This window comes from Molossus molossus, unplaced genomic scaffold (assembly GCF_014108415.1).
Source record: "Molossus molossus isolate mMolMol1 unplaced genomic scaffold, mMolMol1.p scaffold_m16_p_18, whole genome shotgun sequence".
NCBI lineage: Eukaryota > Metazoa > Chordata > Mammalia > Chiroptera > Molossidae > Molossus > Molossus molossus.
This window is the reverse complement of record NW_023425353.1, coordinates 57,932,583-57,960,041: the sequence shown is the minus strand read 5'-3', so window position 1 is coordinate 57,960,041 and position 27,459 is coordinate 57,932,583. Positions and strand designations below refer to the sequence as shown.

At 45.4% G+C, this 27,459-nt stretch overlaps 2 protein-coding genes and 2 non-coding genes across 8 annotated transcripts in view; all 4 read right to left on the bottom strand.

Moving 5' to 3' along the window:
- The window catches only part of LOC118633614 (myelin associated oligodendrocyte basic protein), a 41,312-nt gene extending 30,947 nt beyond the window's left edge, over positions 1–10,365 (bottom strand). For 4 of the 5 annotated variants that reach the window (XM_036267551.1, XM_036267556.1, XM_036267555.1 and 1 more), the window contains exons 1-2: positions 10,315–10,365; positions 813–895 (exon numbers count right to left, since the gene is read on the bottom strand). The gene's annotated coding sequence lies outside the window, so the exon portion shown is untranslated. The remainder of the gene's footprint in view (positions 1–812; positions 896–10,314) is intronic. The other variant, XM_036267552.1, reaches the window with a different exon arrangement.
- Positions 10,366–18,028: 7,663 nt separating this feature from the next.
- Positions 18,029–24,431, bottom strand: RPSA (ribosomal protein SA). The gene is made up of 7 exons (XM_036267096.1): positions 24,356–24,431; positions 23,356–23,519; positions 22,354–22,472; positions 20,762–21,007; positions 19,894–20,022; positions 19,612–19,777; positions 18,029–18,193 (listed from the first exon to the last, which is right to left on the bottom strand). The coding sequence occupies exons 2-7, from the start codon at positions 23,486–23,488 to the stop codon at positions 18,099–18,101; spliced, it is 888 nt and encodes a 295-aa protein (XP_036122989.1). The 5' UTR covers positions 23,489–23,519; positions 24,356–24,431; the 3' UTR covers positions 18,029–18,098.
- Positions 20,544–20,697, bottom strand: LOC118633639. The gene has a single exon (XR_004960199.1). It is a non-coding gene; the product is annotated as a small nucleolar RNA SNORA62/SNORA6 family (small nucleolar RNA).
- LOC118633640 lies at positions 22,538–22,687 on the bottom strand. Its single transcript, XR_004960200.1, has one exon. It is a non-coding gene; the product is annotated as a small nucleolar RNA SNORA62/SNORA6 family (small nucleolar RNA).
- Positions 24,432–27,459: the final 3,028 nt, after the last annotated feature.

Genomic DNA, 27,459 nt, shown 5'->3' with positions numbered 1-27,459 from the left:
AGAATACTTGAAAGATGGATCCTAGAATCTATCCATAATAGGAAGACAGTAGGAAGTAGGAAAGGGTGAGGATGAATGGTTGGGGAGGTGAAGGGGCAAGTCGAAGTACCTGTTGGAAGAACAGTTGCAGTAGGGTGCTTGAGAAAGCAAGTTGAAAGAAAAGGAAGGTCATGAATGAGATCCTAGATGTCTGCACTCTTTCAATCGGAGATGAGGTAGTTTCAGGTATTGGCAAGTTCCACAATGTGACAATGAATAAATGAATAAAGGAGCCATGGATTTGATAAAGGTAGACAACTGGTGGCTTAGGCCATAGTGTCTCTGATGAACACATGTGGTTTGTTGTTGTTTTTATCTTTTTTTCCCAAAATTTCTACTCCCCAAACTATAAAACACCTGGAAGCATTTTTTAAAACTGTTTATCTTGCCCTGGCCGGTTTGGCTCAGTGGTTGGAACATCGGCCTGTGGTCCAGAGAGACCTGGGTTAGGTTCCCGCTGGGGGCACGTGCCTCGGTTGCAGTTTGTCCCTGGCCCTGGTTGGGTTGTGAGGGTGGCAACCACTTGATGTGTCCCTTTCACGTTGATCTTTCTCTCTTTCTCTCTCTCTCCCCCTCCCACTCTATCTGAACAAAATATCGAAAAGTGTCCTCAGGTGAGGACTAAAAAAAAACAAAAAGTGTTTAACTCTTATTAAAAGTTTGATTGCTCAGTCTTTTGCTGATTCTGCATTCTACTTGGACTTTTTGAAGTAGTAATCATTATACAATAATCTAGACGCAGGTCCAAAAGAGTATAAGAGATTCATTTGTACCTGTATTTTCATCCGTACACATCTGGTGAAGAGGTCTCTGTTATGAGCTTGTCTTGGTATCATCTGCTTCTTTTTTTTCCCCCCTAAAAGTGAAGCAGCAGAATATGCTCTGGTTAATGTTTTGGTTACTTAGGTTGTAGTTCATCCAAGTGTGTTGTACTGAGAGCTTCGCTCTCACAGTTCTGGGAAGGATCGTGATGATTAATCCAAATGCTCATCATTTGAGAAATAGAGGGAAGTCACACAGTAATCACAAATTCACATACAAACTTTTTTTTTTCAAATCTTTATTTTTGGATGTAAAATGTATTACAGATGTTCCACATTTTTCCCCCATTGACCCCCTCCTCCCCACTCCCACCCCCCTCCCACCTTTTCCCACACTATTGTCTGTGTCCATTGGTTATGCATAGAAGTTCTTTGGTTTATTTCTTCCCACCCCCCCAACCCCTTTCCCTTTGAGGTTTGTCAGTCTAGCAATGAATTTGTGCTTCTTAATCCCTTCACCTTTTTCACCCATTCCCCCAACCCCCTTCCCAACTGGCAACCAACAAAATGTTCTCTGTATCTATGAGAATGTTTCTGTTCTTCCTGTTCATTTTGTTTGTAGATTCCATTGTTGATAGATATGTATTCATTGCCATTTTGTTTGTTCATACATTTTATCATTTTCTTCAAAAAGACCCTTCATCATTTCATATAATAACGGTTTGGTAGTGATGAACTCCTTTAACTTTTTCTTGTCTGGGAAAGTTTTTATATGTCCATCAATTCTAAATGACAGCTTTGCAGGATAGAGTAATTTTGGTTGTAGGTTCTTGGTTTTCATCACTCTGAATATTTCTTGCCACTCCCTTCTGGCCTGCAAAGTTTCTTTTGAGAAATCAGCTGACAGCCTAATGGGTACTCCCTTGTAGGTAACTAGCTGCCTTTCTCTTGCTGCTTTTAAGATTCTCTCTTTGTCTTGAACCTTTTGCATTTTGATGATGATGTGTCTTGCTGTGTGCCTCTTGGGGTTCATCTTGTTTGGGACTTTCTGTGCTTCCTGGACTTGTATGTCTGTTTCCTTCACCAAGTTAGGAAAGTTTTCTGCCATTATTGTTTCAAACAGGTTTTCGATTTCTTGTTCTCGCTCTTCTCCTTCGGGCACCCCCAAGATGTGAATGTTGGCATGCTTGAAGTTGTCCCAGAGGCTCCTTACACTATCCTCATTTTTTTGGATTCTTTTTTCTTTTTGCTGTTCTGATTGGGGAGTTTTTGCTTCCTTATATTCCAAATCAATGGTTTGCTCCTTGGATTTACATACTCTACTATTGAAGCTGTGTAAATTATTCTTTATTTCAGTTAATGCCTCCTTTAATTCTAACGTGTATCTATGATTTCTAACTGGTCCTTTTTTATGCTCTTGAGGCCCTTCCTAAGTTCACTGAGGTTCTCACTAAGTTCATTGAGCATCCTTATAAGCAGTATTTTGAACTCAGTATCTGTTAGGTTGCTTATCTCCCTTTAGCTTAGTTCTTTTATTGGGGTTTTGTTCTGCTCTTTCATTTGGGACCTGTTTCTTTGTATCCTCATTTTGGCTGCCTCCCTGTGTTTGTTTCTGTGTATTACTTAATGAGAGGTATGGGGCTCGCTGAGACCCGATGCTGCTCGTTTGAAACAATTTAGGAAAAACCTGAAGCAGGATCCAAGACAGGCCAATCCTATGGTTAAGCAAGTGGCAACAGCTTGGGTGGGCTTGAAAATTGGGTGGGGCGGGGCGGGGCCTCAGGGAGTCAGCAGGGCGGGGCTACCAGTGTGAGCCAGGTTGCTGGAGTCCCAGATATGGCGACTGTCTGCGGCCCCAGAGAAGGGCTCACCAAAGGGAACAAAGGCCTCTGACAGCACGTTTGTCCCCGAGGAAGCCCCCTCTCCAGCCCTCGCTCCAGTGCCAAACAGCTCAGTTCTTCCCTGTATGTCTCTGGTGCCCCTCGAGCTGCCTCCCCTCCGAGCTTAGAGGGAGAGAGTCCGAGTCCGTGCGCGGGCCCTTTAAGGAGCTGCCTGGGGCTCCAGCCGCCTCAGCCTCCCTGAGCCTCAGTTCCCGCTGGTTTTTCCAGCCAGAAGTTATGGGGATTCTCTTCCTGGCACTGGAACCCTGAGCGGGGCACCTGGTGTGGGACGGGGACCCCTCAGTCCTCAGGAAGGACCTTCCCAGCCGAGGCGTCCTCCTGAGTTTTATCCGCCTCATGTGGGTGTGGGACCAGCCTGTCTCGCCGCCGCCACCCCTCGTGCCGCCGCGCCGCCTGTCCTACCGGTCTGGATGTAGCTGCTTTTTTTTTTTTTTAATTCCGTAGTTGTATGACTTCCATTCAGCTTGATTTCAGGCAGTTTTGAATGATGGTTGTTCTGTAGTTTAGTTGTAACTTTGATGTGGTTGTGGGAGGACGCGATACCGCGTTTACCTACCCGCCATCTTGACCGGAAGTCCCCCACATACAAACTTTTAAAAGCCAATCTTATCATTATAGAGGGAAAATGCTATATATGTCCAGTTGATTCGCTGTTATTAAGCAAAAAATCTTTAGTCATTTCTCCTAGTAAATCTGAGCTCTACAAACTTGGTGTTTGCTTATAACACTAATAAATCAAATGTTTGAAATAAATAAAATTTCTGAGTCTGGCTCTAAAAATGCAAGTCTTCACTATTAAGTAAAGCATCTGAAGAAAGGAGTTGAAGGACTGTCTTCTCTCCTACAGCTCTGGAAGAGAGATGTTTTTGTTGCATTATAAACTCAATGAAGGAATCCAATTTGATAAAGCATTTGATGTTTTAGAATATCAATATTGTTTTCCCATGCAATTTGAAGATTTATGCGACTATTGGTAATCATTTGTCCAATTCTTTTAAATATATATCAAATTTTGGAAGTGTTGTTTGAATAAAAGGGTCTTATAAGATTATGAAGATTCTAGAAACAAAAATTACCTCCAAATGAAACCTGTAACTCTGGTTGTCTTAGTTGATAATTTGTGTTTCTAGTGACAATGATGCAATTGACAACTCTGTGTAACTAACTTCGTAAATCTTTGGAAGATTTCTCTGTCAAATCAGATGAACATATTCCTCTTCTCCTACCTACTTGACAGAATAATTGAAATTCAATAATTCTGCAAGCACTTTTATTTAAATAAAAAAATTGAACAATCATAACGTAGTAGCAAGTATTGAACGTATGTTTTAATTGGAAACAACCACAAAAGCTGAGCAAATGTGTAAAGTAATTGTTTGCAGGCATTGAATGGCAAACATTTCCAGGCTATGATCCTTGAGAGAAAGGAAGTAGCAGAGGTGAACCCCACACTTATCCTTGTTTTCTCCCTGAAGATATTTTTCAAACTGCTATGCAGGGGAAAAGAACTCAAGCAGAGAGAGGAAGAAACAGAGATAAGAGTTAGGCACTGCATAGACTGCAGGTATCTGGGAAGGGGTAGAGGGAAGAGTAATGTAGGAAACAACTAAACAGATATCATTTTTCTCAGATTTGGCAAATTCCAAAGTTGTGCAATTTCAAGATGAGACTGTGGGAAGCCCAAGGGGGGGATAAAAACAGTTGCTGAGAGGCTGATAACTGAGAAGAAATACCAGAGCTCACACATTACTGGAGAGACATAGTGAGACCTTAGTAAATAATCCAAACTTCCAGTTGAGATCCCAGAAAGAATCTCACCCTAGGATAGAAACCATGTCTAGGAGTAAAAGCAAAGATGAAACAGGTCTACCCTAACAACACCTAAAATCCAGTCTTGACAGGATAAAGGTGATACTACAGTAATTTAACATAACCCAGAACCTCTATAACCTACAATCTGTAATCTACAATGCTCAGCATAGGATAAAAGTTACCAGACAAAAATAGGAAAAGGAGACTGAAATCAACAGAAAAAATAGTCAATAGAAGCAGACTTGGAAATGACCATTATTGATATGTTAAAGAAAGTAGAGGAAAGATGAAGAGAATTGGTGACAAGATGAGGCATTTTAAAAATAATTTGTAAAGTTCTTTAAAAATCAAACAAAAACAGCCCTGGCCAGTTTGGTTCAGCGGTTGAGCATCAGCCTGCGGACCAGAGAGTCCCGGGTTCGGTTTCCACTAGGGGCACGTACCACAAAAAAAAAAAAAAAAAAAATTTAACAAAAACATAAATTAGAATGTGGGGAAAGAGAGGGAACACAGAACGGAGCTCAGACTGTGACAAATGGATCTAACTGGATTACAAATTAATCACATAACCACACTGAAGAGATGGGAAAGAAAGGAAGTGACCTAAGTAACTTTGAAAAAAATCATTGTTTTAAGTAGATACTATAAGGTTAAAGAAAAAAAATAACTATACAAAAATGGTCAATTGCAAAATAAATGGTCAATTTCTGATAAATTTGTTTCTCACAGAAATATAGATTAGCAACTCTAAAACTTCTTTGTATATAGACACTAGGATTAAGCAAATAAGTTAATATGCTATAGATAATGGGAATCAAACTTTTTTCTGTCAGAGAATGAAGTTACAAATAAGGACAAGAGGAATCCTGGAATATATCTTGTAGTGTACTGGATTGGAGTCAGAGATACAGATTGAGCCCACAACCTGCACATGTGTCCTGACCAGGAATCAAACCAGCGACCTCTTGGTGCATGGGTTGACCACTAGTTCAATTCCCAGTCAGGACACATGCCCGGTTTGTGGGCCAGATTCCCAGTGGGGAGCATGAAGGAGGCTGCCACTTGATGTTCTCTCTCATCGATGTTTCTATCTCTCTCTCCCTCTCACTTCCTCTCTGTAAAATCAATAAAGGGGGGAAAAATATGTTTTTTAAAAACAAAAAAATAGCAATTTCATAATGGAATTGAAATCTGGCCAATACCACCTTAACCAAGTACTCAGCATTTACATTAATTATAAACACCCTGTGGCAGGCGAAATGGCTCTCCCAATCCATTTCCAAATCCTAATTGCTGAAACTACATGGCAAAAGGAACTTTGCAGATGTAATTAACGTTATAGACCTTAAAATAGGGACATTATCCTGGATTATTTGGGTGGGCCCAATCTAATCACATGAGCCCTTAGAAGCCAAATGATTCTTCAGCTAGAATCAGATAAATGTAACAGAAGAAAAGGTTAGAGACATTCGGAGCATAATAAAAGCTAAACATCGCTTGAAGATGGCGGGGGCCAGCAACCGGAGTCCTACAACTGTGAGGAAATGAATTGTGCCAACACCCTGACGGAGCCTGGATGCAGTCTCCCCAAGCGCCTGCAGACACCTCGATTTCAGCCTTGTGGCACTCAAAGCGGAGCACCAAGCCTGCTGGGCTCTCTGGAGAATTGCGAGAGAATAAATGCGTGTGGTTTTAAGACACTAAGTTTGAGGTCACTTGTTACACAGTGATATAAAACGAATATACTCACTGCTGTATATATCCACACTGGATCACGGAAGATCCATTCTTCTATTTTTATCACTGATTTGGGGGCTCCCGTTAGAAATAGATACACATTCCATGATCCTGTCTATATCAGATGTCCTGACTTTCAAATGCTCTTGCTTCTGAGGCTAAAATGTTACTCCCAGCCCTGGCCAGTTTAGTTCAGGGGTTAGAGCATCGGCCCGTGGACCAGAGTCGTGGGTTCCATTCCAGTCAAAGGCATGTACCTTGGTTTCGATTCAATCCCCAGTCCTCGTTGGGTCTTGCAGGAGGCAACCAATCCATGTGTCTCTCTCACATCAATGTTTCTTTCTCTCTCCCTCACACTCTATTTGAAGATAAATGAAAAATATATTCTCAGGTGAGGATTAAAAAAATAATAATATTATGCTGCTCCCTTTTCCCTAAGCCCATTCATTCTATACATGGACACTGACTATGGATTAACTATATTTTTTTATTTCCTGTATTCTTGATGCTCTTGCATCTGGGGCCTTGCTGATCCTGGAGAGAATGCTCCTCCCAAGGCTAATTAATTTCTAGAGACAGTAAATTACTCCTCCGTGAGTGTGCCTCTTATGTTCAAACCAACCAATCCAGAGCCTAAACACACCAACTACACTTTTTATCTAACTGTCACAGATTGAGCCAATATTCCTCCATCCTGATCATCCTAGAGCCAAGTACCAGATGACTCAGGACAGCCCTACACCCCAGAGCCCACTGGACTTATTTAAACTCGTCCATCCTAAACCTGCCTAGCCTCCTTACCCTGCCTGGCTCATTCAACCCTACGCAAAGATACAACGAAGTCTCTTGCCCACATTTTCCTAGTTCCTTCTGGCTCCTGGCCGACTCTAGAGCTCCCCATCTGGCCCTGTGTGGTCTGGCATGCCCTCTCTAGGGAACTGCTCTGCTGGCCTCACCATACCTAACCAAAAACAAAATCCCAGGTACATTTTAAAACATATTGATCGCTTAACCCCCAGAGCACAGCTAACACCATGTTTTATCTAATGCATGATAACAGAAGAACCAGAATTGAGAATGGCCTTCACAGCCCGTGCAAGAGGTCACTCCTGGAGTCCACACCATGGAACCTAATCTGAGGGTTAGCAGACTTCCAGGTTGTGGAAAGCAACTCAGCTCCCATCCACAAGTCCCTCCTGGCCTTCCAAGCCTTCCGTGTCCTGACCACCCACAGTTATTTTGACTGAGTGAGCGAAGGAGGCCCTTACTTTCCACCTCAGCAGGCCCATCATAGGAACACACAACCATTTAAGCAGAAAGCACTTTCTCAAACTCCAGGGTGACTTCTGTGGACCACATAAGGCAATCTTAATAGCAAATGCTACACTTTCCCAATAGCTGAGTTCCTCAACATTAAATAGCACCATGTGCAGAACCCCAGACTTCTCATCTGATTTCATATTTAGGGAAAAAAACATGTATCTACCTCATCCAGGGACTAGTCCTGTTAAAGCCATAATACAGTCACTTAACTACAAAGATCGTATAACAAATTAATCGACTCCCCCTCATTCAGATTTACGATGACTTCAGAGTTTCCTCTGAGAAAAAAATGATGGATGCTTTATACTTGCATGTCTAAAAACTTATTTTAATAATGATAAAATTGCCAGCCACCTCCAAACAAGATTTCCCACATACAGGCAAACAAAACAAAAGTTCCTTCTAGTAGGTCCCTGCCAATGCGAGAGGTGGCCAGCGAGCCTGGAGTGGCTATTCAGGTCAGATCTGTATTGACCTGTACCTGTTTTCAGCAGATGGTTTTGCTTAGAAGGAAAGGATCACATTTATGACATGAATACTCAGTCATAGAGTAGTGGACATGAATCCAATACACACAAAGAATCTAGATTCAACACCTCACTATATACTTATCAAGTTCATGTATATATCATCATAATTACCATTTATATATAAAGGACAGCACTTATATACTTTTGGTGAATATTTGGGAATTATCGGTAAAAAAAAAAGTCCTGGATTTTCCATTTTTGTGTTTTCTTATAAGATTTTGGGAACTCATGTAAAATCCTAGTTACCTAGTAGATACATAGGAGCTTGAATAAAAGTTTGCAGCATCAGCCCAGCCGCTGTGTCTCAGTGGTTGAGCATCGACCCACGCACCAAGAGGTGGCCGGTTTGATTCCCAGTTAGGGCACATGCCCAGGTTGTGGGCCCAATCCCCAGTGGGGGGCATACAGGAGGCAGCCAATCTATGTTCTCTTTCATTGATGTTTATATCTCCCTCTCCCTCTCCCTTCCTTTCTCTCTAAAATCAATAAAGAAAAATATATTTTTTTAAAGTTTGCAGCATCAGATTCAAGTGTGAGTCTAAAATGCAAGCACCCAAGTGTCCATCAGTAGATGAGTGGATAAAAAAGCTGCGGTACATATACACAATGGAACACTATGCAGCTGTAAGAAAGAAAGATACCTTATCCTTTGAGACGACATGGAGGGACCTGGAGAGTATTTTGCTCAGCGAAATAAGCCAAGCGGAGAAAGACAAATACCACATGATCTCACTTATTTGTGGAATATAATGAACAGAAAAAGCTGATGAGCAAAATAGACCCAGAGACATAGAAAGGAGTACGGTTCAGACTGACAGACCTCAGAGTAGGGAGGTGGGGGCGGGATGAGATAAACCAAAGAACTTATATGTATGTATGTGTGACCAATGGACATAGACAACAATGCTGGGTGGGGATGGGGGGCGAGATAGGGAGGGGGATGTCTGGGGGGAAAGGAGAAACATCTGTAACAAACATTAATTAATAAAAAATAAATAAAATAAAATGCAAGCATAGTCCTTCCCAAACTGTATAACCTGGACCTAATCATGAGAAACCATCAGACCAAACCCCAATAGAAAGGCATTTCACAAAATAACTCTTCAAAAACGGTCACGGCAAGAAAGACAGCAGCTGCCTCAGGTCCTGCTGCACGCGAACAGAATAAAGGGACGTGACCCCCAAAGTGGGTCAGGAGAACCCCCAAAGTGGGTCAAGATCCGGGGTTGATCTCTGGGAAACGCAGTTGTCTGTAGATTAGATAATAGTGTTTTCTCCATGTTAATCTTCTGACTTTGATCACGTCTGTAATTTAATTTCAAGTGGCTCAGAAAAAATAATGTGTATGTGTGTACAGAGAGAGAAAGGACGAGAAAGTAAATGTAGTAACAGGTCAGCATTCGAGTCACGCGGGTACGTCTGGAATTTGTGTACCGTGAGCGATTTCTCTGTACACAAGAGAGAATGTTTCAAACCCCTTCCCCAAGGCGTCCGCCTGCTCTTCTGCACAAACACGAAACAGCCGCACACCGGACAGGAGTCCGACTTCCTCACAGAGCGTTAAAAACGCCTTTCCCCATTTTCTTCCTCAAACGTGAGCCAAGTTCATGACTTGATTCCCCTGACGCATGATCTTGTCATTCCTTTTTCTATCAACCACAAAACTGGAAGAAAACCTCTGTGATTCCTGAGATTCTGTTCAAGACAAAGCGTGAGCGTCTTTCCACTAAAGGTTTCTAAGCAGCCAAAATTGTTCCAAGACGGGGCTTTGTTGTCCTCTTAGTACCCCCCCCACACACACACACACACATAAACCCGGCTGTAGGAAGGAAGGCCTTCCTAGATAAGAAAAACTCATTTTCAAATCATGATAAATTAAAAAAGAAGAGAGAGAGAAAGAAGCCAATAGTGCCGATGATCTAGCTCCAGGAACAGGGGCTGTAGACTGGAATCTGGGTAAGGGACCCTTTCCCAGGCTCTGACAACTTCCAGACATTTGCCAGAACATTCCAGCAGGGCCCTCTGCCCACAGCAGATAACCTTGGTGTCCTCCATTCTTGTTTTCTCCATCCTGTCCTGTCCTGGCAGGCTTGGTGGCTATCACAGCAGGCTTCCCCAGGAGGTGACGAAACAGCCCACACACGAATGTGCACTTGCTACCGGAGACCAAGGACAACAGAAGGAAGACGAAAACCAGTGGGATCCTCTTACCTTCAAGTGGCCGCTGTGGTGTGAACCAGGTTCCACGAATGTCCCGGGCCCTGGGGAGGTTGAGGCTACTCAATGCATGCAGAATATATAGGGAGAGATTATATATCCGGGTTTTTCATTACACAAGGTGTTTTTGATGGGTTCTCAGCCAAGATTCACTTAAAAACAAAAGCTACACAAAGACTACAAAAAGGCCACACAATGTTTAAACAAATGGCTAAAGAAAGACCAAACAAAAGCCAAAGAAAATTTAAACAAAGAGTGAAACAAAGACAAAACAAAGGCCAAAGACAAAAACAAAGACCAGAACAAAGGGTGAAAGAAAATCTGAACAAAAGCTAAGTTACAACCATAGTACACGCACACACATACTCACCCACCAAACCCACACCAATCTCCACACTCGCAGACACCCCAGCTCTGCTCATGGCCTGTGGGCTTGGCTTGGGGCATATGTGGTGAGGTAGAGTGGGGGGGGGGACGGTTGCTGTGGTGGGAGCCACATTGGCAGAGTCGCGTGCGGTTTGGTGGGGTGAGCTGGGGCGTGGTGGGTGTGGTTGGACCTGGCATGCGGTTTGATGTCGCAGAGTTGGTGTGGAGAGAGCCTCCATGAGGGGTTGGCCGGGGGCTCATTATGTGGGACGGGAGAGACATGCAGGAGGCGGCCAAGCAATGTTCTCTCTCATCGATGTTTCTATCTCTCTTTCCCTCTCCCTTCCTCTCTCTCTCAAATCAATAAACAAAACAAAAAAAATTTTTAATAAAAATGTGATTACTAAAATAAAACACAAATTTCTATAGGCCTGCCCTGTGCACACCCCATGTGCACTACTGTGATCTCTTCAGGTATGTGAGACACACCCATGCAATGACGGAATTCTCACTTAGACATGCCTTAGAAAGTTCATTAACAGGTGCTCCATATGAAGGTGTGACCCTGTCCCTCAGTTGTAGTGTATTATTAGCTTCAAGAAATATGCTCTTTTTTTTTTTTTTATCCTCACCCGAGGACATTTTTCCATTTTTTGTTCAGATAGAGTGGGAGGGAGAGAGAGAGAGAAACATCGTCGTGAAAGGGACACATCGAGTGGCTGCCACCTACACGACCAACCAGGGCCAGGGACAAACTGCACCGAGGTACGCGCCCCTAGCGGGAACCGAACCCGGGTCTCTCGGGACTGCAGGCCGACGCTCCAACTGCTGAGCCAAACCAGCCAAGGTGAAATATGCTCTTTTTAAAAATAATATAAACAAGGGCAACTCACTTGGGTCCCCTCCCCACTCCGAGGAGTCTATTTTCAAATAAACTTTCCTTTTGCTTAAAATAATAGTAATAATATAAACAGATGATGCACATAGTATATACTAAATGGCAGAAATGTGTAACATTCTCTGATTACTAGAGGAAAACAACTTTATGCTCGAGCATCTGAGGATTACAAATAAACGCATGTCCATCTCCAGTGATACATAGCAAAGTGGTTAAGTCCTTACACATGAGGTCATAGACTTGGTCTCATGGGTCCAGTGATTGGGAGAAATGAATACTGAAAGGCAGGGCATCCAGGCATGCAAATAAGGACCTTGTCACATCTCTCAGCATCTGCAGTGTCTTTGTCAATCACACAAAGTGTGATTTTGCATTCTAATTACAAATGCCATCAGCCTCCATAGAGATCTGAGCATAGCAGGTCTAGATCATAGCCATTTTATAACATGGAATTCCAATCTCTTCACAAATTAACAGTTTGAATATTACTTAATTGCAGTGGTTGGTTTAAGAAAAAAACATGAGGCCAGAAACCAAAAACTAACAAAATACTCTGGTTGGAACAGTCTTTATTTCAGGAAGTCATCGTGGAGGCTGTAGTTGATGGTCTTTTCATTTCAATATTTGATATTGGTTAATTCAATTTTATTTTTTTCTCAGTAAATTTCAGTGAATTGCCATTTTTCAACATGACTTGGTAGTTTATTTTTATTATGAAAAATATGTAAATATATACAAAATTAGGGACAGAACCCTCTTATTTAACCTAGTTTTAGAAACTATCAATATTTTTTCTTGTTTAATTTATCTTTGTTATTTTCACTCACCCTCCCCATCCACACATACTTTTTTGGTGGTGGAGGAGGGTGAGGGTCAGAAGTTTTAAAATAATCTCTCAACCGTCATATTATTTCACCTGCAAATCTGCACTATATACTGTATGAATCTAACAAAGCATGACTTTTCCTTTTGTTAATCCTCACCCGAGGATATTTTTCCATTGCTATTTTAGACAAAGTGGAAGGGAGGGAGGGAGAGAGAGAGATAAAGAGACACATCAATGTGAGAGAGACCAGGGATCGAACCTGCAACCCAGGTAAGTGCCCTTGACCAGGAATCAAACTCACGACCCTTTGGTCCGAGGGCCAATGCTCTAACTGCTAAGCCAAACTGGAGAGGGCCTTAGCATGACTATTTTAAGTGACCACAATACTATTTTCACACCTAACAATTTAACAATAATTCTACAGTTAATATAATTCATTACTAATTGTTGATATTTAATCATTCAAATTGGCATTACAGAAAAGACCTCAGCTGGTAGTTTGCTGTTGCAAAAATACAACTTGCCACAGGATTTTCTTATGTTTCAAATTCACCTGCTAATTTTTCTGCATATTCAGCGAATTTTAGGAAGAAAACATGGAGCTGCTCCTCTATTTAGAAATGTTGGAAATGGGGGGGGGGGGGGGGCGGGCACGGTACATAAAAAGGAAGTTTCTCCTATCCCGGATTTTAAATGTTTATGCTGTGTTGTGTGAATTCCCAAACAACATTAGAATTCTGCAGTTTCAAGAATATGTGCAAGCTTTGTTTATGTGCCAGAGAATACATGGGTCGCAGGGGTACTTGAGACTTCAGGAATAAAATGATGTATTTTGGAGTGAAATCTCATGTTTTTAAATGAAAAACAATAGCTTTTAACAAAATACCACTCTTCCTTGTTTGGGCTGCTTTCCCAGACCCCAGGAGCTTTGAGTTGTCTTTGTATTTTCCTCCAGCTTGAAAGGGGAGGGGCTGCTTTGCTGGAGAAATCTGTGAAGAGAACACTAAGTTAAAGGATAAAGGAAGACACCCACCCTATTGAGGGATCTCTTTATTCGCCGATGCATCTCCATGTGGTTTCAGATGAAAAGCCTGCCTTCTGCGATGCGGTCCATATTCCCACATGCAAAATACGCAAAGGGCCCAGCTTTCATACATTTCCAACGTGCCATTTCTGCTTGCTGTTTACAGCAGCTGGCTGGGATGGACTTACAATGATCCACCAGACAGATCCATTTTCAGTGCTCTCCGAAGACAAGCCATCCAATTCTGATACTGGTGGTAAAATCATACATGTTTATTTCCCAGCCAGGGCCAGAAGGAGACGTCCTTGAGTGGATTGGGAACAAACTAGAATGTCACATGGGAAATAGGGGCTTGAGGGGAGGGGAGGGGGCCTGAAGAAGTGAGGTGGGGGCTGGTTCACGAGGGAGCACGGAGCAGACACAGGAGTTTGAGGGAGATCACCGGCTCCTGGCTTGCTCCTATCCCGAGGCTCAGTAGGCGTGGGAGGGCTTCAGCTTGACCCTCTCTGGACCCAAATCAGAGTTCCAGCTCCTCTCCAGGTCAGTGGTGCCCTTGTCTGAGGTCAGAGCCCTTCCTCTGGGCCTTGGGCATCAGGGCAAAGGGCAGGAGAGGAAGTCAGTGCCCATCAATCTTGTCCAAACCCTGCCCTTCCTACCTGCATATGGGGCTCCTATTGTGTAAGTACCTTTCCCCCACCTCATAAAGCTCAGCATCTCTGCTTCCCCAACCCACCCTACCTGTCAGACTAGCACTGGGGAACGGACCCAACAAAGGAGAACAGGAGATCTCAGCTCTCCTGGGTGGTGGGAGGGGGCCCTCTTCCCTGCAGAAGCGCTTTCTGAGGCCAGAGAAAACATCGTGGTCTGTTGGCCAGTGTCCCCTCCCCAGAGCCCTCTGGGCAGCACCATGATCTTGGTCTGGGAGAGGCAGCAGCGTGTCTTTCTCTTCCACTCCCTACAGAGGGCCCCCCTGGCGCTCGGGCCATGTCCACACCTGGCATCCTCTCCTGCTTGGCTAGTTTGAGGCCCTCCCCCTCGGCTGAACACACTGCCGCCCCCCGCCCAGGGCAGCCACACCAACAAACACAAGTACACGCACTTGCCCCCGAGGCCTGCAGGTGGGCGGGCAGCACCCAGAAGACAGATGCCCTCCCAGGGTACAGGCATCTAGTCCCGGGACCGGGCTTCTGGCTTTCTTCACGTCGGGTACAGCTGGAGAACTGGGCCAAAGGAAGGAGCATGGTGCTGGCCAGGTTGTGGGCGCACAGAAGGGACATCCTAGAGTCAGTTTATCATCGAGAAGACCCCCTTTCCTTTCTTCCTTGGGTATGGAAAGTACAAAACTCAGCCTTTGCCATGGTTGTGGGGGGTCTCAGTGTGGACAGAGGGGTTGTCCTCAAGGAGAGCCAAGTCCCACTGCAGGGAAGGAACTGCAAAGGATGATTATGTTGCCAATTTTCTGATTCAGTTTAAATTCCAGAAAGTAGCCCTGGCCGGTTTGGTTCAGCGGTTAGAGCATTGGCCCGCAGACCCGTCTCGGGTTCGATTCCGGTCAAGGAATGTACCTCGGTTGTGGTTCATCTCTGGCCCTGGTATGAGTCGTGCAGGAGGCAACCGATGAGTGTCTCTCTCACGTTAATGTCTCTCTAAAAGAATAAATAAAAATAAAAAATAAATTCCAGAAAGAAGGAATGGACCTTCAGGAAGCTGATACATGTTGCTAGCAGATCATTGCCAGGAAGAAAAGTTAAGTGAACTTTAGAAGTGCAGTATTTATGCCTCATTAATAGCAGAAAGGCCCGCCCTGGCCGGTTTGGCTCAGCGGTTAGAGCGTCGGCCTGCGGTCCTGAGAGACCAGGGTTCGGTTCCCGCTAAGGGCGCGTACCTTGGTTGCAGTTTGTCCCCGGCCCTGGTCGGTTGTGCGGGTGGCAGCCACTCGATGTGTCCCTTTCACATCGATGTTTCTCTCTCTCTCTCTCTTCCTCTCTCTCCCTCCCACTCTACCTGAACGAAAAATGGAAAAAATGTCCTCGGGTGAGGATAAAAAATAATAAAAAAAAAATAGCAGAAAGGCCAGAAGCTCCCAGCTCCCTGTGAGCACCCCGCCCCGCCCCGCCCCCAGCCTGCCTGAGCCTAACAATCTGGACCTGGGGGTCTGGGCAGGTGGCTTTGGAGAGGAGGTTGGAGCAGTGAATTCTTACAGTACCAGACTTGAAGAAAAGCTGAAACACCCCCAAGGGTGGGGCACTCCCAAATTTTCCGCCCCCCCCACCACTAGCTCCACCTGAACAGGGTTACCCTCTGTAGTCTGCATCTACACAGGCATGAGCAGAGCAGGAATGACCGGCCAGGTGCAGTGTCACCAGGGCGGATGGCCCCGGGTGCCTAGCAATGGGCGAAACTGCAAGCTCTAAGCATTAGGCCTGTTTCAGGTCGAGAAGAAGCAAGTCCAGGCAGGTGTCCCCCCGGGTCACATCAGGACCAGCTGTGATGAGTAACGACCCACCTGGAAAGCTGATGAAATAGTCTATTGAGATCCTCTCCTGGGACTTCCCCTAAAATCCCACAGCCTTAAAAGCCCTTCGCTTTCAAGCCCTTGGGTGCCTTCCCCCAGGGCGAGCTCTCCTCTCCTCTCCCTGGAGCACTTTCCCTCCCACCAGGCAGGTTGCCTGCTTCCCACTAAGATCCAAGGGCCCTTCTTATGCCTCTGGAACTTGTTTCCTGCTAAGTCAACTTTCCTGTATAATTTGAGTTCATGGCTCTACATTTTTTTTTTTTTTTTATCCTCACCTGAGGACATTTTCCCATTTTTTGTTCAGATAGCGTGGGAGGGAGAGGAAGAGAGAGAAACATCAATGTGAAAGGGACACATCCAGTGGCTGCCACCTGCACGACCCAACCAGGGCCGGGGACAAACTGCAACCAAGGTACACGCCCTTAGCAGGAACTAAACCCGGGTCTCTCCAGACCGCAGGCCGACATGGCTCTAAATTCTTAGCTGAACTCAAGAACCAAGGTCTAGTTTAAGGTCCCCTCCCAGGAAGACACAACCTGGAGCAGAGTCCCACCCCCAAGCAGTTTCCAGATGACACTTGGGATTTTCTGTTTAGGGCCCTCAAACAGCAGGACTGAAAGGCCGTGAAGTTTACACGCACAGGTGAGACATTAGGCCCGAGTGGGGTATGTTTCTGGGTTGTAGCAGAAATCTGTTAGCAGCTGTTGACATGAGGAACAGGATGGGAATCTCATGGAGGCTGTGAAGAGGGTGATGCCCTGGACAAGCTACACCCACCACGTAGTCCAAGTCTAGCATCGCCTGGCTCCCTCTGGGCTGTACAACACAACCTTGCCCTGTCTCCTCCCCAAAAGTGGATTCTATGGAAGACAAAAAGGCTGTTTGATACTGTTGCAGCAGCGCCAGAGGGCAAGCACCCCAACAGGAGGAATGCAGCAGTTTCCAGATCGGACATGGGGCACCAAGACACAGGACTCAAACTTGAGGCATAGTTTCGGTGGGCTGCGTAGACCTGGAGGGGTCAGCCGCTGCAGACAGGGGTCAGTGGATGACGGTGTATTTGGCACAGGTGAAACTGTCGGTGTTTTCCTATTTCTTGTTCCCTGAACAGCCTCCTCTACCCCAAGACAAGCAACAAACGAGCTCTGCATCCCTCCCTTAGTCCTTATACCCGCCTCCCCCCCACCTACGCCTGCTTTCAGCCACCCCAACTCCAGACATCAGGTGCTGCTGCCCACTTGCATCCTGGGCTCCACGCACAGCTCTGAAAGACACAGCTGACTCCTCCCAATTCGCTCCCACGCACAGCCAGTGGCACTTTCCACGAAGCTAGTGTTTGAGCTGTGGGGCCCCTCACTGCCTCTGCGCCACTGGACATTTCATAAATTCCCAAGGGTGCGGTGAATGAACCTATGTAAATCACTGAAGCTCCTCAAACCCCAATCACTTCACCACTCTATCCTCGCTCAAGACATGGTCTTCAATAGGGCCCAGTGGTACAGTGACATCAGAAGAGGGCCACATTGTTAACTGAAATGCACAGAAAATGGCAAATATGGAGAGCAGTATGCAAGAGCCCAAGGAATCTGCATCCACTTGTGTAACCCTCTCCCAGAGCCTGCAGGCAAGCTGACCAGGTGACAGGAAACAGGTCTCAGGGCGGGGGAAGGCCGTGGCCCCTCCAGTGGTTCCAGAATTGAAGGCTATATCCCACCTTTGCCCAAGGTGGGTCTTCAATGCCAGGTGCTACTTACACTGGCCACACAGCTGGCAAACCAGTAGTGCTGTCAATGGAACCCAATTAACTTTAAAATCTGGACCCTACAGAATTCACCAATACAGATGTTAACGTGGGTCAGGAATATCAAGAACTTGGACAGTATGTCTAGGGTTACCACTCATGTTCACATCTATTTCCAGAACACAGACGACCCTTACACAAAAAGGAAGCTCAGGAAAACTCCCTATTGAAAAGCAATACACTTTACCTACAGTGAGCTTCCTAGTAAAACTGATGTCAAGACACCTGAGGTAATTCCGCACATCTGATCTGGAGTGAAAAACTGAAATAAATGGACACAACTTTTAGAAACTGTTTATTTTCCGTCAACCTTATTTCGATTCTGTTAAGAGTTTGTGGAAGGACAGCTTAAGACCACTCGGTGGTTGTTCCTACCCATTCCGTGGCCTGAGCAGTGGGGGCTGCAGACCAGTCTTCAGTGGCAGGCTGAGCGCTCCAGTCTTCTGTTAAGAAAATACCAAAAAAAGCCATCAGCTCTGCTCCCATACTGTTTTTGTCACCTCCCTGCCACCAGCAATCTGCCTTGCATCCTATCAGACACACATTGCAAGGCCAGACCAGACCAGTTCAAATGCACCTGAATTCACTCTCTCTAGTTATTAGCACAGCTACAATGTATTGGGACGGACCTGTTAATATGGTCACAGAGATCATTCAAGTTAGACTGAAAAACAGACATACAAACCACCAGTTTGATGCACTTGTATCATGATACAGTAAACACTCATTTTTGTGGACCTCATTTAACAGACTTCGGATTTAATGAATGTAATTTCTGTTCTGCATGTCGTATGTGAAAGTTTACACCCTGTTTGTTTTTAAATGCCTTTAACCACCCAGCTGGTGTGGCTCAGTGGTTGAGCATTGACCCATGCACTGGTTTGATTCCCAGTCAGGGCACATGCCCAGGTTGTGGGCCTGATCCCCAGCGGGGGGCATGCAGGAGGCAGCCAATCGATGTTCTCTCTCATCGATGTTTCCATCTCTCTCTCCCTTCCTCTCTCTCTGTAATATCAATAAAAATAAACGCTTTGTTTTTAGTCCTCACCTGAAAACACTTTTTGATATTTTGTTTAGATAGAGTGGGAGAGAGGGAGAGGGGGAGAGAGAACCACCGACGTGAAAGGGACACATCGAGTGGCTGCCACCCACATGACCCAACCAGGGCCGGGGACAAACCGAGGTACATGCCCTTAGCAGGAACCAAACCCCGGTCTCTCCGGACCGCAGGCCGACGCCCTAACCACTGAGCCAAACTGGCCAGGGCAAAATAAAATGCTTTTAACCAAGATCTGCTTATAACTAATTTAACAGGTTATTTTTTGTTATTAATTCACTTATATTTAAAAATAAATTTTAGCAAATAGGCCCTAAGTTGGAAAAAATAATTACTACAGATCTACAGCTATAGTCTACATGTTTAAATCCAAGTCACGGCTCATAAACAACATTCAGTGAATGATTAGCACATGATCGCCCTGCATCATGGTAGCTGGTTGCTGTCGAACAGTCTGCAGCAGCTTTAACACGTGCTTGCCGATGCTGCACTAAGCCACGCCCCAGCCGTACGCCATTTGTTTACTCTCCGTGACAGGTGAATGTGTGCATTTACTAGACCTGTTCAGTATAAATTTAAAGTTACTGTAATACATACAGAAAACTTCTGAGAAATTAAACTTTTCATACATTCTTCATTACACAAAGGTGTCTACATAAGTGAAACAGGCAAGGTAAACAAGTTTGTCAATTTTTTTAACACACACCTTTGGGAAACCCACTTTATTATATAACGAACTTTCTGCTTTTACGGACATCCCCTCGCCTGCATTAGTCCGTCATACCGAAGGTTTACTGTACGTACCAGTAGGAAACTGCTGAATGGGCACCGAGGGCACCTGCACACCTTCGGACCAGTCCGCCACCTCCGGCTGAGCAGCAGTGAACTCGGGAGCCGGAGCAGTCCATTCACCCTGAAACTCCTCCTTCGTCACAGCCTTTTCAGCAGCGGCCTGCTCTTCTTTTTCAATCTGGTTAAAAAGAAAAAAAAAAGCTCGTAGGGACTGACACATTTTACTTGCAACAAGCACAGACCAAGATGTCCAATTCGCTTATGTGACCATAAGCCTTTGCGGAGGACGCTTACCTCTTCAGGATCTCTGTAGAAGTAAAGATCAGGCATGACCTCCCACGGGTGCTCACGGGAGATGGTGCCACGCATGCGCAGCACTTCCCGGGCCAGCATCCACCACATCAGACCCACCGAGTGAGCTCCCTGTAAGAGTGCCAGGATATTAGAAAGTGACACCTGATAACCCCAAACAGCATGTACCTCCCCCTCCCGCCTAACCTGCCACCCATCACCTAGGTCCTTGGTACCAAGAGGACAGACACGTCTCTTAGTATAAAAGTGTTTATAACAAGGGAAACTGCTCAATGTATCAATGGTTCTCAACCTTGATTGGTTGAGATTTTAGATAGTATTTGTCAAGCCTCAACCCTAGGCAACAAAATGAAATACCCCAAGATGAGTGCCTGAACACTGATTATTATTTTTATTATCTCTGGGTGATTGAGGGCTTTGAGACCAGTGACAGACAGGACCAACTTGAACCATATGCAACCCACCTTTTTAGGATCTTACATCAGGATTCATCAAGTTGGTCTGAAAACAGAAAGGCCAAGTAATGCCTGAGAGGCCCAAGTAGAGCAAGAAATATGGAGAAAAGCAGAAGAAAACAAACCATGTTCCAAATGTTTTCCTCTCTCCTTAAAGCTCTCATACATTCAAATCACACTTGTAGCAAGAATTACTATCAAACTCCACTCATTGGGCCAGAGACCCTTGTGGTGTTAGCGAAAAATCTTGCCCCTCATGTAGCACACTACCTACACTTGTGAGTCCACCGGCCACCAGCGGCCTCAACTCCAAGCTCTAACAATGTGCAGACAAAAGCCCAACGGCTTCTGGAGCGCTCACTCTCGAGATCCAGCTTAGATCAAAAAGCAGTTACCTTGTTGTTGCAAGGGATGGCAATGTCCACGTAGCGCAGAGGAGAGTCTGTGTTACACAGAGCGATGGTGGGCAGGTTAACGTAAGACGCCTCTGTGAGAGGCTGGTGGTCAGCCCTGGGATCAGTGACGACCAGAAGTCTTGGCTCCCGGAAGGCTGCCTGGATCTGGTTGGTGAAGGTTCCAGGAGTGAAGCGGCCAGCAATAGGAGTGGCCCCAGTGGCAGCAGCAAACTTGAGCACAGCTCGCTGAAGAATTAACATTAAGAGTTAGCAGTGCTCCAGAGATGGCCCATCTAACCAGAACCCACAAGTATCCATTGCTCAAAAATGAAAGCACCAACCCTGGCCAGCTGCATACCCGATGGGGGCACATGACCGGGTTTCGGGCTCGATTCCCAGTCAGGTGCATGTGGGAGGCAGGCAATGGAGGACAGGGCCACACTGCCTGATTTCTAGTACCAAGTAAGCCACTCTGTGAATGATTTGGGCAAATTACTCATAGGGTCATAAAACTAAATGGATCAATATACACAACTGTGTAGTAACCAGTAAGCACTTCCGGCCTCTAATCAAATGATCTCACAGCCATCCAACTGAGAGCAGAAACACACCCAGCTTTTTTTTTTTTACCCTCCCCTTACCTTTTACTTCCATACAGCTTATCATTTCCTGTTTCCCTTCCAAAAGGCAGACTGGTGGTTTTCCTGCTACATCCCAAGCACCTAGCAACACTGCCTAGATCAATGTCGATGCTTAGTAAACTTTTGCTGAGGGAAGCATGAGAGCAGTCACTAAGTTCATTCTACAGCAGTGTCTTTCTACTACCGTGCACCAAACTGGAGGGGTCCAGGTACAAGCCAGTCCCTGGGGAACCACCTCCCCACCCCCCAAAAAATGCAAAAACACCAGGGAAGTTAATGGAAACTCATTTTACTGGCAAGCTAAACAATAAAATACAAAAGAATTCTCCCCACATGATCTTAAAAGCTCTGTTCAAATCCAGGTCAAACTTTTTTCTAAGAATGAGAAATGGGGTGAATTAAATCCTGTTGGAGCTCTTATAAATCAATTCTTACAAAATCTGAGTTTTCTCAACAGAAAAAGAACAAAAAATTGTCAAAATAGGAACGGCAAAAAACAAGTTTTATTTCACTGGCCATGGGGGAAAAAAAGCTGTTTTTTTATTTAAGGTGGTGAAGACTATCACTCTTGCTTACGAAGACTCAAACGATACAAGGATTAGTACCATACTCTTAGAAAATCTTTCTGAAAGACTTTGCAGCTGACATCAAAAAGTGTTTGGCCCAATACTTCATTAAATATAAAAAAATCTGACTACCATAAAATGTGATGAGCCACTTAAACAGGTCATTTCTCTAAATTTACCGGCACAAGAAAATACATGACATGAAAAATGAAGCTAAACATACCGTCAGCTGTCAAGTGGTATATGTACGTGCTGAAAATGTTCAATATTAGCAATTCTGCATTTCTATGTAGTAAAATCATGGGTTATTTTTACACTCTTCTATACATCCCAAAATGTCTATAAGCTTTATTTTTGATCATGAAAAGCAGATTGCTCCACAAACCTGGCCTGTGTTCCTGGACGATATGACACTGACATCCGCTGGGTTTTCGATGGCAACAATGGCACGAGCTGCCAGCAGGAGCTTCTCCCAGGTTCTCTTCAGATTTATGATGTAGATGCCTAGTGACAGCAGAGGCTTTAAGCACCTGACCTAGCTCTGCAAATGGACAGTCTTCTGAACAGCTGAATGTGGCAGAGAGCACTACCAAACTCCAGTCATAGAGCAAGCTCTACTGGTGTCAGCGAAAGTCCTGCCATTGATATAGCACACTTCCGACACTCAGAAGTTCATTGGCCAAGACTGGCCTCCACCCTGAGCTTTAATAGTGTGCGGCCTTGATTCAGTAGGCCAAGGGCACCATCTTCATTCCCTGCAATAACCCTCCATCAGGCCCCCATGTGAATTCCTACCAGTTGTTGTCCACTGCCTGGCCTCTCACCACTCTTCCCTTTTATCTGCCTTAATTCAACCACAGCACGCCACTCCCAAGCTGAAATCCCTCAGGGGCTCTATCTCCAAGCTGATTAACTGCTTTACCCACCACTATGCCTTCCACAATCTTCCCACAACCTATCTTCCCTCTAGTACCTCCCAAGCCAAACTGCTTATTCCCATTTCTTGGTCTACTTTCTCCAGAATTCAACTGAACCTGTATCAGCATCTACAAAATATAACACACTATGGGAAGTAACCTTATCTCACACCTCCTTTATGACCCAACTCAAGTCCCATAACCCAGCATATGCCATACTCTTCCACTGGAGCCCAGAAACCTTTCCTTCCGACCACAATCAGAACACTTTTAGTTTTAAAGCCAGTTTCCAATCTAGGGATCTGGTTTTATTACTTAGTAGACAGCCCTTCGAGTCAGACTCAGAAACTACTTCACTCAGCACTACCCATTGAAACAGCCGGGTCAAAAATTTACCCTTAGAGCAGGAATGGCTGACGTGCGTGTACACACACACACACACACACACACAGCTAAAACCAATGACTGACCGTCACTTTTCCTTTTGTAGATGTACTGTTCCATTTGGAAGTCAAGGTTGGTGCCACCTAAGTGGGTTCCTGCTGCAAGGAATTTGAGGACATCCTCCTCCTTCATTTGCAGGACATCCAGGGCTCCGGACATTGTGAATGTTTCCCTTTAAGTTACGTGGGAACTGAAAAAACAATAGTTAACAATGTAGGTCCTTCCATTCCAATGGGGTAGGGGAACAGGTGCATTCTAATTACTCGAGTCAAGCAACTTCATATTTAAATGCAACCTAGCTCACCTTCTAGATTGAGCTTCCAGGCTAGGGGGATGAAACTGAACATACTGTGCTACACACATAACTGCACAAATCTTGCTGGAGAGAGTGATGTGGAGATGTGCAAACTAGGTAATTAAATGAAATGAAAATAGTGAATTGAGACTTAACACCTCTCAAGGTACCAAGGAGTTAAGTTCAAGTTATCCGTGAGCAGACAACCACCAGATGTGAGAGGAGCAGGCATGTTCGAGAGCAAGAGTTGAAATGCGCGCAGATTTACATTCAAATAGATTGTAGGTGGACACGTAGGAATTAACTTCTCCCTGATGCAATAACGATTTTCCCTCAAAATCCTGCCAAGTATCTTGACGCCAAAGAGGAAAACCCACGAGCCCCGGAAGTGGGTGTAAAATGACGCCTGGGCCTCTGGGATCACCACCGAGGTGTCGGGGACCAAAGCTATCGTGGCGCAGCGCAGCGTCCCCGCGTCCCCCAGCAGCTCGGACCGCAACCCAGCCCCATGCCTGGAATCGAGCGCGACCTCCGACCGCCCCGGGGGCATCACGGGAGCGCGCGGGCCCAGCCCGGCCACGTGCGTGGCGCGGGCGGATGCGGAGCGCCCGAACCCAGCCAGCCCGCTCTGCTTGTAGGGCCGCGTCCCCAGCCCTCGCACCCCTAGAGCGAGCAGGAAGGTAGTTCAGGTGGCCCCGGGGAACACGCAGGGGACCGCAAAAGGACCTCACCGAGAACAACGCCGTATGGGACCCTTTCTGGGTAGCGCGGAAAGGACAGGCAAGCGGAAGTGACGTGATTATATACCGCACCGCCAGCCAATGAAAACAAAAGCCGGGCGGAAGAAAGCGCGGAGCCCGAGGGACGCGGGGCGGGGCGGGCCTTCTTCTTCCGGGAGGCGGGCTCACGGCGCAGGCGCGGGCTCTCGAGGCGCGACAGGTAGGGGAGGCTTGGGCGGCGGGGCGGAGCGACTTTGGGGCTCCCCAGCGGGGCGGCGACGTCTGCGGCGCTGCAGCCGTAATCCCGGCCCAGGACGCGAGCCTGAAGGCCTCCAGGATTGGAGCTCTTCCCTGCTCTGTACTGATCGGTGAACTCGAGCTGCAGTTTCCGTGCGTGGGAAGGAGTGTGGAACCCACAAGTTTACGTGCTTGATGAGCATAAGTTGCAGAAATTATTTTCATTTTTTTGGAGGAAAATTTAGCAGTTCGTAGTTCAGATTCTAAAAGTTTATGTATGGGCCCTCTGACCGGCTTGGCTTAGCGGTTGGAGCGTCGGCCCGCTAACAGAAGGGTCGTGGGTTCGAGTCCCAATCAAGGGCACGTACCTGGGTTGCAGGTTTGATCCCTGGTCCTGGGGGAGGCAAGCAACCCATATGTCTATCTCATATGATGTTTCCCTCCCTCTCTCCCTCCCTCCCTCCCTCCCTCCCTTTCACTCTAAAAATCTATAGAAAAATATCCTTGGGTGAGGATTAACAATAAAAAATAAGTAAAATTTCACTTATGAGACATTTTCTTGAGGAAATTAATGAGGACAAGACTGCACAGATGTGTAAGAAATTCTTTGGTGTAAAAAATTGCAATATCCATTAATAGACAATAAAAAAGTATTCCATCAATACAATACTATACAACCATTAAAAATAACTAAAATTCTACAGTACAGAAGAGAATTAGAGGATGAGGGCAATGATTTTTAAAAATTAAAAGATGATTGTAAATAGCCAAATTATTAATAATTATACAGTAGGTTTCAACCCTGGCTGCACTTAGAATCACTTGCAGAGCATTTATTTTTTTATTTTATTTTATTTTTTTATCCTCACCCGAGGATATTTTTTCCATTTTTTGTACAGATAGAGTGGGAGGGAGAGAGAGGAAGGGAGAGAGAGAGAAACATCGACGTGAAGGGACACATCGAGTGGCTGCCACCCGCACGACCAACCAGGGCCGGGGACAAACTGAAACCGAAGTACAACCGAAGTACGTGTCCTTAGCGGGAACCGAACCCGGGTCTCTCCGGACCGCAGGCCGACGCTCTAACCAAACTGGCCAGGGCCACTTGCAGAGAGAGCATTTAAACATGCCCAACCCAAACCAAGAAAATCTAATTTTAGAAAATAGCTCCCAAGATCATTTTAATGTTCAGCCAGAGTGGGAACCACCAATGTACAAGTACAGAAACTGGGTGTGTTTTTCCCTCCTTAGTCAGTATTTTTTAAATTTTCTATGAGGAACACAGGTTCTTAAATCGAAACAAAAAATTCCACTGCTTTTTTTTTTTTAAATCCTCACCGGAGGACATTTTTGCATTTATCTTGAGATAGAGCTGGAGGGAGAGAAGTTGGAGGAGAGAGAGAGAGAAACATTGACGTGAGGCACATTGAGTTGCACCCACATGACCCCAACAGGGCCTGGGACAAACTGCAACCGAGTTGTGCCCTTAGCAGGAACCCAACCGCGGCTTGTCTGGTCCGCGGGCCAACACTCTAACTGCTGAGCCAACCTGGCCTGGGCAAAATCCCGCAGCTTTTAAACAAAGCTGACATAGAAGAAAAGGAGTAAACTTAGGGTCATGGCTTTCAGCATTCTTAGAAACTGCTGACAATATCTGGAGACATTTGAGGACAGTTTTCTGTCACTGCAGGACTGCTCTGGAGGGCCTTCTGGGACACTCCCAAACCACCTCAGCAGCTCCCTCCCCTATGCACCTTAGTCTGAAGAATACTTTCTATGTAACAATAAGGGTGCTGTACTGTAAGCGTATTTCTCCACAAAGTACTAAGATTTTTTCCCCCCACAAGATAACTTTGTCTTTGACAACTCATCTGCATGGTGAAAATTCTTGGTGAGGAAATGAGAAAAGTCCAAAGATGAAAAATGTACTATGTTGCCTTGGCTAGTTTGGCTCAGCTAGAGCATCAGCTCATGGACCATGGGTTCGATTCCTGGTCAAGGGCACGTTTGATCCCGCCCTGGTAGGGGTCCCACAGGAGGTAACCAATCAATGTGTCTCTGACAGTTAAGTCCCCACAAGGAGCCCTAACCTAAGAGGCACTTGTCAAAGAATGACTCTGGCTCCCAGCCCGTGTCCTACTCCCATCTCAAAACCCCCAGGTCCTCTGTATGTGTCTCCATTATTTTTTTATTGATCCCCACTTCTGATTAACAAAATCCCCAGAGCCTTCCTTTTGCAAACTTTGGTTTCCAGGGTTTGTATTTAAAAACTAAAATAAAAACTGGGCTTAAATTTTTTTTTCTCCAAATACAAAATTGTGCTAGAGACTAGTTTTTTGGACTACACTTTAGATGGCATTGGGTGGCTAAGAGAGACCAGTTCTGATTTGAAGCTGAGAGAATATGGGGCCCCTAACTGACCCCAGGCATCAAGTTCATCTTGGGCATCTTCCCACCTCCCTTTCTAACCAGACTTCCTTCTTGCTCCTGTTCACCAGTTTGCCTGATACCTAGTTGTCCTACTCAAACAATGTTCCAAGATCACTTTTCCCTCCTTTGTTCCAAAGCTCTCATTCCCCATTAAATCGTATCTTCATCCACCGAAAACATTCTATCTATAAAACTCTCGATCACTTCGCACTCTGTGTCTTGTATTGATGCTTTGGAATCCCAGCTGCACCACAAGCTCACTGTGACTGTGAGCAAGTCGCTTAACTCTCCCAGGAAGTAAGAGCTCTTGATAATGCAGCGCTGCCATCCCCCTGGAAGGTGCCGCTGTGCCTGGAAATCCTCTAAATGCAAGTGAATGGAAAGACACACCTGATGTTCTTATTTTATGAACCAAGGAGACATTTTAATGCTCTATACTAAAATCAGTT

Excerpts from the sequence above, each read along its gene's own strand:
- RPSA (XM_036267096.1), bottom strand. The coding sequence starts at position 23,488 with ATGTCCGGAGCCCTGGATGTCCTGCAAATGAAGGAGGAGGATGTCCTC. Across the intron at positions 22,473-23,355 it reads CTACAAAAGGAAAAGTGACG|GCATCTACATCATAAATCTG; the intron begins GTCAGTCATTGG and ends TGCTGTCACTAG. Across the intron at positions 20,023-20,761 it reads CCATCCCTTGCAACAACAAG|GGAGCTCACTCGGTGGGTCT; the intron begins GTAACTGCTTTT and ends GCACTCTTACAG.